The following is a 15,404-nucleotide window of genomic DNA, read 5'->3' as shown; positions in this document are numbered from 1 at the left end:
CAACAAACAGTGAAGCTGGGTGCCAAAAAAGTCCATCTCCGCCTCCCTTTAAATGAGGTAATTATGCTCATGCTAGGTGCTCCCCTTGTGAGCAGCAACCCATTCACCCTACCCTGCATCTCAGGCTGCTGCTGTACATGCAGGAAGGATGAAGAGTTTCCCCTCACACAGGCAGGGGAAAAAGCCCGTAGGAGCAGCCCTGCAAAGCACAGCACACTGCTCAGAGGAGATGTGAAGAGGGACAAGCTCCTGCAAGCAGCCATTTGGCCCTCACAAAGTTACTGCTTTCTTCCACCATCATCAGTGGCCGCTCTCTAAGGTTTCATAGGAAGCAGCAGGAGAGGTTATCAGCTGTGCCACAGCGTGATCTTCTCAAACAGGTGGTCCTCATCTCCTCCAGGGACAGGCACAGGAGGAACAGACATCTGAGCCATGACTTTGCAATCCAGTAGGGCTACTTGCCTTTCCCTATCCCTCTACTTTTGGAAAAATCTGCCTGCTTTGCATCTGCCTGAAGCTGGCTTTGTAACATTAAGAGCCCACTCCTGCACAATCTAATGAAAACCCTTCATTTGTGACCTTGGTTTTACCTAGATTTGGCTTTCAAATCTGACTAGTTTTGTCCATAATAGACTTGTTTTGCAATGTGATGTTTTGGGTTTTTTTTCCACCCATCACTATAGTTGTCATTTAATATTGTCAAGATTGGGCTAATACCCATTACAATTGGTAATACAATATTAATGTGATCTTTCTTACAAAATCACCGAGTATGCAGTATAACACACTAGCAGCCTATTTGTGTGTTTTCTTTCTTTTTAAGACACATTGAACTTGCAATTCAAACAAGCATGAAATTAATAATCTTCTTCCATTCTCTGATCTGACTGTTGTCCCTCACATGAAGGTGAATTTCACTGCTCGTTTTCTCACAGCTTATGCCAAAGACAGAGATGTGGAGGATAAAGTTTCTGGTTTGGGGTGGGTTTTTGTATGTTTAATAGAAGGATTATACATAAAAAGGATTACTATACAGTCAAAATTGAAACTGAAATAGCAGGGTTAAACCCTGAACTATATTAAGTTACAAAATGGTCAAGACATAAAAAGTTTGGTATTTAAGTATGTGTAAAGTCTTAACACAGCTGGTGTCAAAATTAATTCTTGTGGACTTGCTATGCTCTATCAAAAAAACTGTTGCTCTTCAATAAACAGATTTCCTAAGTCTGACTTTCTTTAATCAAATTCTACGTGAGTGCAAAAAAACCTCTTCTATTAAAAATGATCATCTTATTCAGGAATGAAAAGCATTAAGTTTTGCACAACATTTTAAAATCTAAAAATCACACTACCCCTTTCAGTGCTTAGAAGGAAAATACTGAGCAAGATAAGCAGTAGTAGTAAGCACACACCAAATACTAACTTAATAAAAATATTTCTACATAATCATCCATAATCTATATTAACTTGCATTACTCTTACTCATCTCAGCTACTGTAGTATTTCCTTTCTGGAGTTAGTGCTGCTGAAATACCGTGGATCAGATGATGAAACGTTTGGACTGTTGATTTATTTAAAAACTTGATTCAGTGATCTGTCACTGGACAGGTTCCCTAGTCTGTGATGTTGCCAAAGTAAGCAAATTTCTTTCACTGACTTTAAATCTTTTGGCAGCACAGCGTCCCAACACAGTCTCAAGAGTTCTTTGAAGAAGTTTGATACTGAAGCTGACAAGACCACAGGATGAGAACAACCTTTTTGGTTTTTTTGTAACAGAGACACAAGCCCATTACAGAAAAAGCAGGACTTTCTCCACAACCCAGAGTAAGCATAAGGAACAGCAAATGCTCTTAATGATGCTCCGAACATGTTTCTCTTACAGGTAAAACAACAGGGCCTAGTACTTACTAGTACTGTAAGTCACCTAGCCACCCAGGTACAAGAGTCATTGCATGGAAAAGAAGCTAAAGACTCTCCCTACAAATACAACTAACAAAGCAGTGATTTGTTCCTTCAAAAGAAACACTGCTCCTTTAATCTTGTAAAAACCACACTTACTGAGAAATCTGGCAGTTAAAGGTTTTTTACTTCTTGGTGGCAAAAATTGCTGGGAGATGCTCAATACCATGCAATATGGCCTGGTCAGCCTTTAAATCTGTGAGTATAGGCAAATGGAAGAAAAAGGCTATTTAAACTGATACGGTATTTTGGTTTCAAAAAACAAATACTGGGAGATATGTAAAGCTGTGAATTGCTGTGTATTTAACCTCATCCTTAGGACAGTCTGGAACACAGCTGAAGTAACTTCTGGAACAGGTATAGGCTGATCAACTGTAATTTACTGAACAATTAATATAACTTGTTCAGGACAATATTTCATTTTACAACACAGTATTTATAAATTCTTCAGGAAACATCCTCTCTGCTAATATAGAAACTTCTCTTTCTTGCCAAAAGAACATGTAACTTCCTACTGTCCATCCCTTGTTTAGCCATATAGCTGTATCAAACCTAGCCAATGGTCAGTCTTGTAGAATATATGCAAAGCTGATTCATTAACTGCAGTTTTAAAACCCTAATACAAATGGATTTTGCCAACTGATCTGGATTAACCAAGTCTGGCTGTGCTTCCATCTGGAAGTCATATTTTATAACGCTAGCCACATCTTGAAAAACAGATTCAGATGTTTGGAACAAATTCAGAACAGTTGTAAGAAATTCGAGGTACAAATGGAAAAAAAAATGAGCTTTAATGTCTTTTTCCTCTCCGTTTTCTTTCAAGTAGGTATTTATAATCACGGTATTTAGGGAGCTGAGGGGTAAGTAAAGAATCTGTGTTATTATCTATGACGTATTTACTCATGTGTAACAGCAGTTTGTTCTTTCTCATCCTACTCTGCAGCACTTTAAGCCTATACTGATAAAGGGACACGATGCTGAGTGAAAACAGTTAAGAAACAAGGTGGAAGCATCTGGTCTATGAACAAAGATTTTTCTGTTAGGAAAATTGTCTTTACGCGAAACAGCAAAATGACTATAATCCCTACAGTGAGGATACATCAATATCCATATAAAAACGCCTTTTTAACAGCAGAGCTTATAGCCCATGGGTTGAATCAGTATAAAATAGTGTCCGTAAGGGTTGTACAACTTGTACAGTGCTAAGTACTTAATTCTTTATTCAGAGAAAAACATAAAGCTTTTTTACTCTAAGCTTTTATCTCACGATTTGGTCAAAGCTAAGTTAATGCTGATGCAATTTAATTTCCTCGTACACAAACCACACACAAGGGACACATGAACATTAGAAGAGAGTTAGTTTTCAGATTAACACATCCAGAATTTTTTATGCCTTTAAAAGAAAGAAATCATCTTCTGCTTTTCCAGCTTGCTTAAAATAACCCTGAAGCCATAAACAGGAAAGCCAAACAGAAATGTGCCCAAGTTCCTCACAAACATGATGTTGTAGATGGTTGAAGGCAAACGACAAAACAAGGTTTCCTCTCCACCCACGCCATTTAAGCACAGATGCTCTAGAAATCCCACAAAGACATTGTTTTTCTCTGCTCACATACAGAAGTTTCCTGACTTACCTAGCCTTTTTGTTGGTCTTGGGTTTTGGCGTGGTACTTTTTGCTTTCTTTTCCTTTGGCTCTTTAGGGGTCTTGGGGACTTTGGGGGTCTTGGGTTCCTTCTTTTCCTTGGGTTCTTTAGGATCCTTCGGTTCTTTTTTTGCCTTGGGCTTTTTCTTTTTCTTCTTTTCTTCTTGGGAGCAATCCACTGAGTTTCTGCTTAGATTCTGGTTGTCAAGTCCCCCAGGAAAGTCTTCCTTACCAAAACCTTTACTGGGACCTTCTGCAGCAATGTGATTGTTTTTCTTTTTCTTTTTCTTTTGCTGTGGCTGCGGCTCAATTGATGGCAGATAATCATCACTTTTCACAAGCTGGGTATTCGGTCCACTAACCTGAGTCATATCCGGCACTGGTTTCTCTAAAAAGGGTTCCGATGGAGAATGCTAAGAGACACAAACAGAAATTAAATTGTAGATTTGCAACTTTGTTTGCTAAAACTTCACTCTTTTGGAGCAAAAGGTTATAAAGAGAGAAAATACTAAGCAGAAGATTAACCTAATAGCACAGCTGAAACATAGTACAGTAAAGCAGTAAAAAACAAAGCTTTCTGCAGTTACAACAAAAGCAAAATTAATAGAGATTTTCAATATAGCAGGAGTAAAATTTGAGCTTGTATATAAAGTGAAAGCATAAAAAATATTTACAGTCTTCAACATTTAAAACTTGTCACAGATTGTTGAGCTGCAGTTTAATTTTGTCCTCTAGAAAGCACATTGTTAAACATTTGTTTCTGGATATGCAAAGGAAAATAAAGTTTATTCACAGGCTGTATTTCTTTAAAACAAACAAACAAACAAAAAAACAAGGCAATTTACACCGTTTCAGCTGTGACATGAGGTATTTTGATCAGCATTTGCAGGATTTAACAAGTTTAAAAAGTAATAAAATGTTTCGTTTTATGTCACAGCTCTCTCCTGGTCATAGAAATAGATTTGTTCCTGCCACAGATTGGACAAAGAACTACCTTAAGTTTTTGTGAACCTGCAAAACATCCTGTTTTAAAGTCTGTATGGTTTATCAGGTTTACATCAGACTTAAAGTACATGAAAACCTATCTGTAATTACACAAATGTCAAGTTACTGGTTATATTTGCAACTGTTTACCTCTTAATGGTTCTGATCTACACAAGGATCCATGAGTCTGCAATGAAGAAATACGAAAGCTCTACCATGACTTTGCAGCATATCAAAGCTCTAACCTGCTTCTCCTCACTGCCTGCCTGTGGGTATAAATGCAGGACGACAGTGGTTTCCAAGAAGAAGAGTAATAGCATGACACTGTATTTATGCCTTTCTTGCAACTGCATAAATGGTCAGACCATTTTTTCTCTGTTTCTCTCTATTTTTCTAAAAATTAAGTTGGGAGGACTCAACATGGAAAAGTTTCTCGTTAGCCATGGTCACAAAGTCTAGCCTTTTGAGATGTTTGATCCATTTAATTGGGGAGAAGAAAGAATCACAGAATCACACAGAATGGTAGGAGTTGGAAGGGACCTCTAGACATCATCTACTCCAACCTCCCTGCTACAGCAGGTTCACTCCAATCAGGTCACACAGGAATGCGTCCAGGTGGGTTTTGAAAATCTCCAGAGAAGGAGACTCCACAACCTTCCTGGGCAGCCCTCACCCTCACAGGAAAGAAGTTCAAGTGAAACATCTTGTGTTCCAGCTTGTGCCTGTTACCCACTGTGCTGTCTCTGGACACTTTTTTTCACTACAGAAGACTAACCCCATCCTCTCAACACCTGCCCTTTAGGTATTTATAAACATTGGTAAAGTCCTGTCTCAGCCTTCTCTTCTCCAGGCTAAACAGCCTCAGCTTTCCCTGCCTTACCTTGGAGGATCCAGTCCTCTAATCATCTTGCATCCCTTTGCTGAACTCTCTCCAGAAGTTCTCTCTCTCTTTTGATCTGGGTAGCTCAGAACTGGATGCAGTACTCCAGATGTTGCCTCACCAGGGCAGAGTAGCTTTATAGCAAATCATAATTTTCCTTCCAGGAATACAAACAGTTACATAGGCACTGCTAATGTTATTTGTGTTTCCTTTTCTCCACTTTTTGTTCAAACTGCACTTTCTTAGGAGTGGCAAGTATGCAAACAAATGACTACAAACCCACTCCCGGCGCATAACAAGGAATTGGGCCTACACTGACATATACTGTAGTTACCTTGATCTAAAAAAACAATGCACTTAGAATTTAGGAAATAAAATCCGTAATATTACATGAGAAAGTGAATGTCTATTTTTCCAGATATATTAATAAAGTTTTCTGAGAGTAAATGAAGGGAGCCAGTGCAGTTCTGTTTTCAGCATTTCTTCAAACCATCAAAAAAACACTGTGCCCTGCATACACTCACATACTCACAAGCTACCCAAGCAGCATGAGCAAGGCTGCCAAGAAGTGAAGACAACTCTATTGCTGGTTGGGAGAGGTTTGAACAGTACAAGCTAGACACTACAGTTCTTCATGGAACAGACTCCAGGACAAGAGGGAAGTCCTGAGTGATACACTGAAGACCTAGCTTAATGAAGACCTTCCGGGGTGACTTCTTCTGCATGTTTCTGTCTTCCACTTGTTTATTAAGATACTTTTTAGTGCAGCAGGGTCTTAGTTTTCATTAGAGTTGAGCTTCCACCGCAACTCAGTGCACCCATTCCATTAGCACCATAGTTATCAGCCTCACCTCAAGTCAATCTCATGTGAGGTATAGTGAGATATAAACACCTCTTCTAGAAGTCAGTAGTCACCGTAACACTTACTTAATGCTGGAAAGTTCACAAAAACTAGATATCCGTGTAGAAAACACTGATCCCTGGAAATCAGTGGTGCCCATGAGTTCTACAATCCAATTATGCACTAAATAAAATAGAGATGTTTTAAAATATTCTAATTGGGTTTGAATTTCATTGACTGAATTGAACTGAACATCTCCTCAGATTTGTTCTGCGACACAGAACAAAACTGTCTTCTCTATCTCAGACCATTATATACTAACACATTATTAGTTAGGAAAAGACAGGAATATTACACAGATAATTTCTGAGTACTTCTTATCCATAGGTTTTTGGAGCAGTACTTTTTTAATCTACATTTTCCAGAATTAATCAATATATTTCTGTATTATCTGGCAGTTCATATCTGATGCATCCTACATTTTTCAAAGACCTTGGCTGCAGGTTTCAGCAATGTTTTCACAAAGCTGACCACATCAATACTCAGTCCACTTTTAAAATACTGCTCACTTGCTGAGTCTTAACATACAAGAAATCTAATTTTTTTTTCCATTATTTGTAAAATTTCCATTATTTGTAAAATTTTCCATTATTTGCCATATTAAGAGAGACTTTTACAACTATTTAAAAGCTTATATGTAAGGCATAATTTTCTAGAATGAATCAGAATTGGCAGTTTAATTTCTTTTTCTTCCTCTTAAGCATGTGGAACAGCCAAGCCAACCAATATTTAAAACCACAAGAAATCCAGTAACTCCATGTAAATCTAACTGTACAAAATTTTCAAGGTTGCACCTTCGTTAGTGACATGACCATGTCACTGAACTCAGTCTGACATTTTATACATGCTTGAGGATTCTCATTACCTTTTTAATTTAATTCAAAGAAATCACCCCTGTCTCCTAAGACTTGTGGGTTTTCTTTTGGTTTGTTTGTTTTAGAAGCCTGCACAGCAGCTTTCAGCACAGTCTTAAGCAAATCTGGATGTAAGGCAGACAGCTTTCCAAGTCTCCACAACAGCCATGGCAGCCCTTCATGATTTTACATTTGTAGCTTTTAATGTGAGGTCTCTCCAGAAGGTAAAGCACTGAGAACAGCAGTGATTGTTGCTATACCGTTAGTACGCAATAACTCGCTCTGGAAGATGTCATCCTATGAAAATGCAGATTCTTGATACCTCAAAAAGCTTATCTACACGGGGCATTCTTGGGTTCTAAAACAACTTGGGATTATACGTTAGATTTAAACATTATGCATGGAACAAACATTTGAAAAAAACCCCAGCTTACCACCTTTACCAAGTTATGTGCACTACCAAGCGTACAAGTTAAAATGCTATGTTTTTGTCTCCTGTCATTCACGATCTCCAAAAACATTAAGCTACCAAAAAAGCCAGCTCTGCCCTGATTAGGCCCTGGTTATATTTTGTACTACTTGAAAATACATCGCTTTTGCCACATGCCGCTCCCTTTGCAGTTTGGCACATTCTGTAATTCACTTACATGCAATCTTTTAAATTGTAGCACTTTTTCAAAGAAATGGGTGTGATTAACTTTATTTTTCTAGGAAGTCTGTGCCTACAGTTTTGCAATATGTTAAAATGGTTTATCCCTAACTGACAACCTCACATTGCTCCCTAATGTGAAGCTCTGTAGGAGCAGCACACATCTTGGGAGAAGATCGGAAGCAGCTTGAAAGATACATTTTTGTACCCCAAACCAGTTGTCTGCTCTTTCTTAAGAAGGGAAATAAGGAAGAACAGGCTTTCACTAGTAAATATTAAATTAAGCCTATCACAGGGAATTATTTCAAATAGTTCTGCTTCTTTAAATCTACAAAAGATAAAGTCTAGAGAGTCACAATTTCTAATCAATTTTATGTTTATATAATTTTTTTAAAGTGTGTATTACAGATTTTTGCCAAAAGACTGAAAAATTGATCTCTATACTTCACAGAAATAGCCTCTCCTGATGCTTTTAGTAAGAGCCAAGTCATAATTTAGTATGTTGGTCCTGAATTTAACCTTTCAGAGGAAAGAAACCAGTAAAGATTAAACACAAATAGGAATTCATCCTATTTGATACTGCAACAGAATTATTTTTGGTATTCTCTGAAATAAGGTGAAAAAGGTGCTCAAAAATATTGGTGTGTTTACTAGACCTCCATCTCTTTAAATCTTTTAGAGAAAAGCTGTTTTTGTAAACATTTAACAAAGAACAGATGGCCTGTTTTAATCATGCGAAAAAACCTGGAGCTCACATTAATACTCCAACCACTGACTACTGGGGATAGTCACCTCCCTAACCAGCAGCATCACACCGTCTTCAGTAATATCATTTAATTTTACAACGGACATTTTTCTCATCAGTTCCCCCTTCTTGACAGTTAATCAATGCTATTAACATGCAGTATCACAATGCAGGACACTCCTAAAGATCACAGCTTATTAGAGCAAACCAGAGATTCTTCAGGAACTCTAAGGAGTTAAAATAATTTACAGCTCAACAGGCTACTCTAGATGGAAATATGCTTTTGCACAATTAGTAAAAGCCAACAAAATTTGAACAAAAAAAAAAGCTGAAAACTATTTGAGCAATTGTTTCTCCAGTGCAAAAAAATCTCACTTTTCTAGAATTCAAACATTTTAAAACTTCAAAATATGTATCACCAAGATTTGAAAACTTAAAAATGAGGCTGCATGCATTTCACAGCAGCTCACAAGTCTATAGCTAGGCTCATACTTCACAGTCCAAAGCACCGATAGATGTCTCAAACCAGGCCTGTTACATGAAGTAACAAGATGGACAGAAGTAGGATTAATCCTGTGATAGTTAGTGTCAGAGATGGAGGTTAAGGACAAGAATCTTTCTGTTGTTTGAACAAGGATTGAATCACAGTTAACTGTACTTAAGTACTGAAAGTAGCTGTCATTTCCCTAACAGAGCAGCAACTTGAGCCAAAACTGAGGTTTAAGAAGTAGGAAGCAAGAGCAGCAAACTATAGGACATCACTCTGTTAACTTCATGAGACTTAGAACTAGTACCCAAAAAACCCCATAACCTCCTCTTTACCAGGACTACCTTCATTTTCCTCATGGGTAACTCCATGTTTAATAATAAAAGATCTAAGTGCAACCACACTTTATTTAAATTTGTTTTGAACTTTGGTTTATTAACTAAGTTGAGTAACAGTAGACCAAGTGTTCTGTCAGTTCCCTGTGGCTCCAAAATACAAATCTCTCCAATATATCTATCTATACAATGAATAGTTTCACATTAGGTGTATCATTACTGAATAGTCCTATTTGCAGCAACTTCAGTCCTGTTAAATCAGCACCTTCACTTTGGAAAGTTAAAACGGCAACCTGAGACCAAAACTCTTTTTAAAACAAGAGGTGGGACTACAGCATTGCTTCTGGAAGCAGCTCTACTTTGTGATACAAAGATGTTTTGAATTTTTATCCTTCCTGATAGCACAATCCCCAAAAAAGCCATCACATGTAGAAATTGCTCTGTAATTCTTCTTTTCAAAGGTTAATAAAAATATTCATTATCCCTCTGGATTATTTAGGACAAACTACTCATCTTGACTGTCCTACAAACAAGTCAGCTGGAAAGTTTCCACATCATGTCTCTATACATTGCTTTGTCCCTGCAGTTTTCAATTTCTTTTGTCAACACTTCCAGCGCTAGGCCTGTCTTGGTGCTCCTTTGGTGTAAAGAATGATTTGGCTTTTCTAGACCAACATAAATGCTCTTCAGACATTGTCTGTCTGCAAACCTCACATATCAGTAAAAACTCCAGCATAAACAGGAATCAACATCACCTCTGAAATCACAACCAAATACCAGTACCTACATTCAACATTACAGCTATACAGTATTTTTTCCTATAGTATCTAAAGTCCAGAAATATCCTCAAGGATATGTTTATACCCATAATTCTTTCCTAAATCTTTTTTTACCAATCAGATTCTCCTCCTTTACTGTAAATGATGATCCTTTCCATTTTCTGTGAAACTACTGCTTTGAATTGAAGATTTATGTGTCTTTTTTTTCTTTGGTATACGGAAAGATCCAGTGTTACCTTAAAATATTCTGGTCAATATGACACTGTTTGGAAAAAAACTGGTATCTTATTACTTCAGAAACTCCCCTAAAAAAACCTGCAGTTCCAAAGTCCCAACTTGCATTTATAAACCAATGAGTGTTGCCAGTGATCTTCTCTGCAATAAAGGGAAAGGCCTCACACCAGATAAGAATGAAAGAAGTCTATTTCACAAATAGACTTGACATGAATCTTGTAGTTTACTAAATCTCTTGCCATACTTCTACAAAAACAGATGGAAACGTATGGGAAAGAAGTTTCATTAATACCTTCTTAGCAAGACATAACTTGACAATTAAAAAAAAATCACTTTGCATTAAAAAGTTAATATTTTAGTGAAGTGCTGCTACAATAGCACTTTATTTCTTAAGCAACTCTATTCTAAGTCTTCCTGCTCTGTTACTACTAATGCGGCCTGTCTTTGTAAAAAAAAGGGTGCAACTACTAAAAAGTTAAAAATTGCTGATTCAAAGTTTTCAGAAAAACTGAATCAAAAGAACTAGAATTTTGATGCCAGCAGCATCATCACAGTGGAAGTGATTAAAACCAATCTTAATGCCCTCAGCCACCACTGCAAAAGTACACTGATTGCTGATTTGGTGAAGCTGAAAATATCACCCAAATACTGTATGGGGAAGAATAAAAACATATAAAACAGAGTTTCTTAATTGTGTCTCAGCACAGCTACAGTATTAGAATTCTTTGTTTTCTGGTTATGTACTCTGTGGAGTAACACATTACAAAATAGGAATGATACTAATGTGTCCATTCAATAATGAAACATCCCATTAGATTTTATAGTAATCACATGTAGCAACACTGTTTCATGCTCTTATAAAGTCAGAGATACTACAAAGCCTATACCAAGTCACCCAGTGTAATGAGTGGGGTTTTTTTTCACAGTTCTAAACCCCCTCATCCCGTAACAGATGTCTTAGGTTGTTGTCCGTTGATCAGAATCAACATCAGTGTTGATCAGACAATCTCAGATAACTCTCACCCCTATGAAAAATAAAGCATGCATGCTCCAAATTAGCTATTCACCTAAGAAACTGCAACAGCTACCACACAGATTTTAACTTCTGATGTAATGGTTATCAAGATAAACCTTTTTTTAATACTTTTTTTGCTACAAATCACTGCAGTGTAAGATTACTCCCAGCAAGTAGGGCAGGTCCTCTTCATTACACAAGAGTAGCTAGACTCTTAACTCTCCATAGCTACCACGTAGACTGGTCAAAGACTCACAATCTTGTCTAGTTTTCACTAGTTCTAGAGACTAAGGAAATGGTGGGACAATTGGCTACCAGACTCTGCTGGCAAAAGTCATATTGCTCATGTTGACAGCTCATCTACTTCAAGTCTGCCTTCCTTGCACAGCCATGGCCAAAGAAATCTCACTTCTGTGTACACTCCATTAGCGAGTGTTAGACATGCCAGGAACATGCCAATGTGAGTTTTACCACTGAAGTTTTGCAGAGCTTATACTATGCAGTCCATACCATAGGTAGGAAAATGACAAGCATATCAGCAAAGAGTCCTACTGTAAAATGGCCTGTAAGCGTCTTTAACCCTTACTTCAGTCAAGTATGATGTGAATTTAAAGGTGTGGACATTTTCTTTGTGAAGTTTTATGTCTGTGAAGTTACACCTGAGCATGGCTATCAGGATACCAAGTGCTTACTAGAGAATTCCTTGGATTACAGAATATCCAGGAGACTTACCACTAGTTTTTTTCCACCTCTTTTAAAACAAAGTGGTTGGCTGCGCATCTCTAAGACACACGGATGTCATACAGTAAAGTAACAACATGTCAGGATAACACAGTTTCCAGAGGACCTACTACAGTACTTCAGCTTCTTCAGGAAAAAGGGAATAGGAGAGGAAACACCTTCATATGTTCAAGCCAAAGACACAGAAACATCATAATGACTAACCTAGCATTTTAGCATGTAGAGAGGACCTAGTTGTTACTCTTGGGCTTGTCTCTACATTCCTCTCAGCCCTTTGGCTCCACTGTGGAAATGAAGAAGTTCCTTCAAAACAGTAAAAGTTGCATATCTCTTGGGCATGTTCTCCAAAGGTCCAGAGGGAAGACGGAAAGAATGAGCTCTATACATGCAACCTCCTCCCTCCACCAGCAGAATTCCCTCCACTCGGTTACTTAACATCAAATACATAGAGATCCATCGCCTACATCACATAGTATTCCATCACCACAGGTTATGACACACTGGTACCAACTACAATTTCCACTTAACACCCTGTCCCCTAGCCAGGAAAACCCAACAAAACAGTCCTGACCGACAGTGTATTAAGCACTTACAGTCTGCTCATAGTATTAAAGTAAATTATATATCCCCTAAAATTTTGTCCTTCCACAGAAGACTTCAAGTCACTCTGAAAACCATCGTAATAGGGACCTGAATTAGCTCACATCTACTTCTATCAATACTTTACTGTTATCAAATCTAAATCACAGTGACATGGAGCAAATGGCATGAGGCTTATGACTAAGGAGAAAATCAAAGACCAGCATACATGGCAAAAACGCCGCCTTCTGACCGCAGACCACTGAAAAATTTCCATCTGTGCTTTCACTGCTGCAAGCAGCAGTAACAGAAAAAGCATTTCTATTTTGGTGCTTTTTTCCCCTCACTCCTTTTAACTCCCAAAAGAGTTATTAACAGGAAAACTTATTTAGCAGGCTATATATGTAAAAAATACAAGGTGAAAAGTACTAAAACAGATGTGTATGTGTACATAAGAGATATATACTATTAAAAACAAAAACATAAGGCTTACATGTACATTCAGAAGTGATACCTCTTTTTTATTTGCAAAACCTCTAACTATGCTTCACCTGAATTCAGATATAGGCTGCTTTATCTTCTTATTCTTTACATCAAATAAAGTGCACTTTATAAGGAAGGGTGAACAACAACAGAGAAAACAGTAGCATGTTTGGGTTTGGGGTTTTTTTACTAGATGAAGCCAAAGACTAACAGGCCAAGAATTTTTTATTTTTTCCTGTCTGCTCTGCAGTGCCTAAGGATGAAGTCAATACAAGCTGCAGAAATATCACCCGTTTGACAAGCATCCTGTGAGCCCTTAGTCCCATTGCTTGTAAGGACAATAGCAAATGCTTTTTAACAACAAATCAAAAGGACCAAACTGCAACAAAGACTATAAAAATACACTATGGGCAGAGACAAGCACGGATGAGCAGCCTGAATTAAGTGCATACTGCCCCAATCTATTTACTTTGCACCACTGGGTGTATTTCTTATATCGTGCTCATGCCAGAGAGTCCTCAAACTTGACTTTATACATGGCACATGTCCATGAGCCACACTTGTGTCCATCCACCATGTACCTTTCTTCTGAGGCTTGATTACCTTCTAGTGTCTCTCTACCAGTCTCAGACAGCCTTAGAAAGACACTAGTCATTGCCAGTTCTTTCAGCCTTCTCACGGTAAGGTACACTCTGTTTCTCCAAGCACATCTGCCCTGAGGCAGTCTCTCATCCCTCTTCCAAGGGCACTCTAATGCAAGGGTCTTCAATGGGTCTAGCCCACTTCTGGGGAAAGCCAGTTCTCAAGAGATCAGCTGGGGATCTCAGCTGCCCACCAAACCCTCTCTCATGGAAATGAAAAAGGGCAGCAACTGAAGGGCTTTACTTCACACATTCATAAAACAGTAAGATATAGCAACCACCAGCAAAATGCTTTCAAATCTATTTTTAGACAATTACATTTATTTATTAGCATACAGTGCTCATTCAAATACATTACCAAGACTTTAGGTAAGATGTAACTTCTCTATCAATTTCCTAACCCCTTCCTTGCTCCCCCATCAGTTTCTCAACTTGCTAAACATACATGTTTAAGAAGCTTATAAAAAATGTATCAAATGACAGTTTCAATGACAAATATGCATCAGATTACAAGGCTGGTGAAGGGCGAACACAATTCGTAGAGAGCCTTTAATAAGAACTTTATCACTTCTCCTATCTGTAAGTCTTCATAAAAAAAGAGCAAGTTTTCCCCAAAGGTATAAGCATATATCACATTCTAATAGCTCAAGAAAAGGGCAATGGCCTCAGATATCCAAGATTTCAACAGATGTGACAAAGTACTCAAACCTCTTAGTTTTTACTCTTGTCCGTAGAAAGAAAGTTTCACTAAGTCTCTCGATACTTCCACAATGCTACCTGTATTTTTATTAAATAATAAAACGTTCCAATTTCTTCCATGGTTTTCAGCAAGTTTTTTTTCCTCAATTTCACCAGGATATTTTGCAGATAGAACATACCAGCTTAAGAAAACTGAACTTAAAGCATTAAAAAGAAACTCTACCAGCACTGATACTAGAGTTTGGTTTCAGTTTGGAGCTGACAAACTTTTAGTTCATCAATATCTCATCTGGATGACTTGACCCCACTAGACAAATACAGTACTCTTTTCCTACCCTTGCCATCTTCCCCCTCTGCAAGGTGAAGTTGCACTGTATACACAACCAAAAGATGAAGTATTTTTGATTTGTTACTTCAGCTGGTTTTTTTTTTGTTTGTTTAAACTACAACTTGTACTTAAAAGGCATTTCTGCTACAAAGTTTTAAAAAAAAACCCACAGAATTCTCTAATCCCATGGACTTCTAATAGGGTAGAATACATATGAGACAGTTAAATCAGTCTAAACTTGTTTATTTGTTTTTATGATTTTAAAAGTTTGCCGACTTACTCTGGGCCTCATCTCAGAATTTCCCCCCAAAATGCTGTATTTGACAAATGCTTTCTGGCATCTTAAGACGACAGTCACAGCTGAATCATCCCATCTCTACGGTTCATGTCTACTCCAAATCTCCAAGTGTTTTAGTCATTTCTCTTTCAATCTCACAGTCCAGGTGAGCACACTTAGTAGTAGGAGAT

The 15,404-nt window shown here is 37.8% G+C and overlaps 1 protein-coding gene across 5 annotated transcripts in view; it reads right to left on the bottom strand.

Annotated features, from left to right (window-relative positions):
- Window positions 1-15,404, bottom strand: part of CHD7 (chromodomain helicase DNA binding protein 7) — a 130,973-nt gene that overhangs the window by 53,708 nt on the left and 61,861 nt on the right. For all 5 annotated transcript variants that reach the window (XM_061994727.1, XM_061994731.1, XM_061994730.1 and 2 more), the window contains one exon: window positions 3,594-4,015. In XM_061994727.1, coding sequence (XP_061850711.1) covers window positions 3,594-4,015 — 422 coding nt within the window. The remainder of the gene's footprint in view (window positions 1-3,593; window positions 4,016-15,404) is intronic.

Source organism: Colius striatus, chromosome 4 (genome assembly GCF_028858725.1).
Source record: "Colius striatus isolate bColStr4 chromosome 4, bColStr4.1.hap1, whole genome shotgun sequence".
Taxonomy (NCBI): domain Eukaryota; kingdom Metazoa; phylum Chordata; class Aves; order Coliiformes; family Coliidae; genus Colius; species Colius striatus.
Note: the sequence above shows the minus strand (reverse complement) of the source record. Positions and strands in the feature narration are given on the sequence as shown.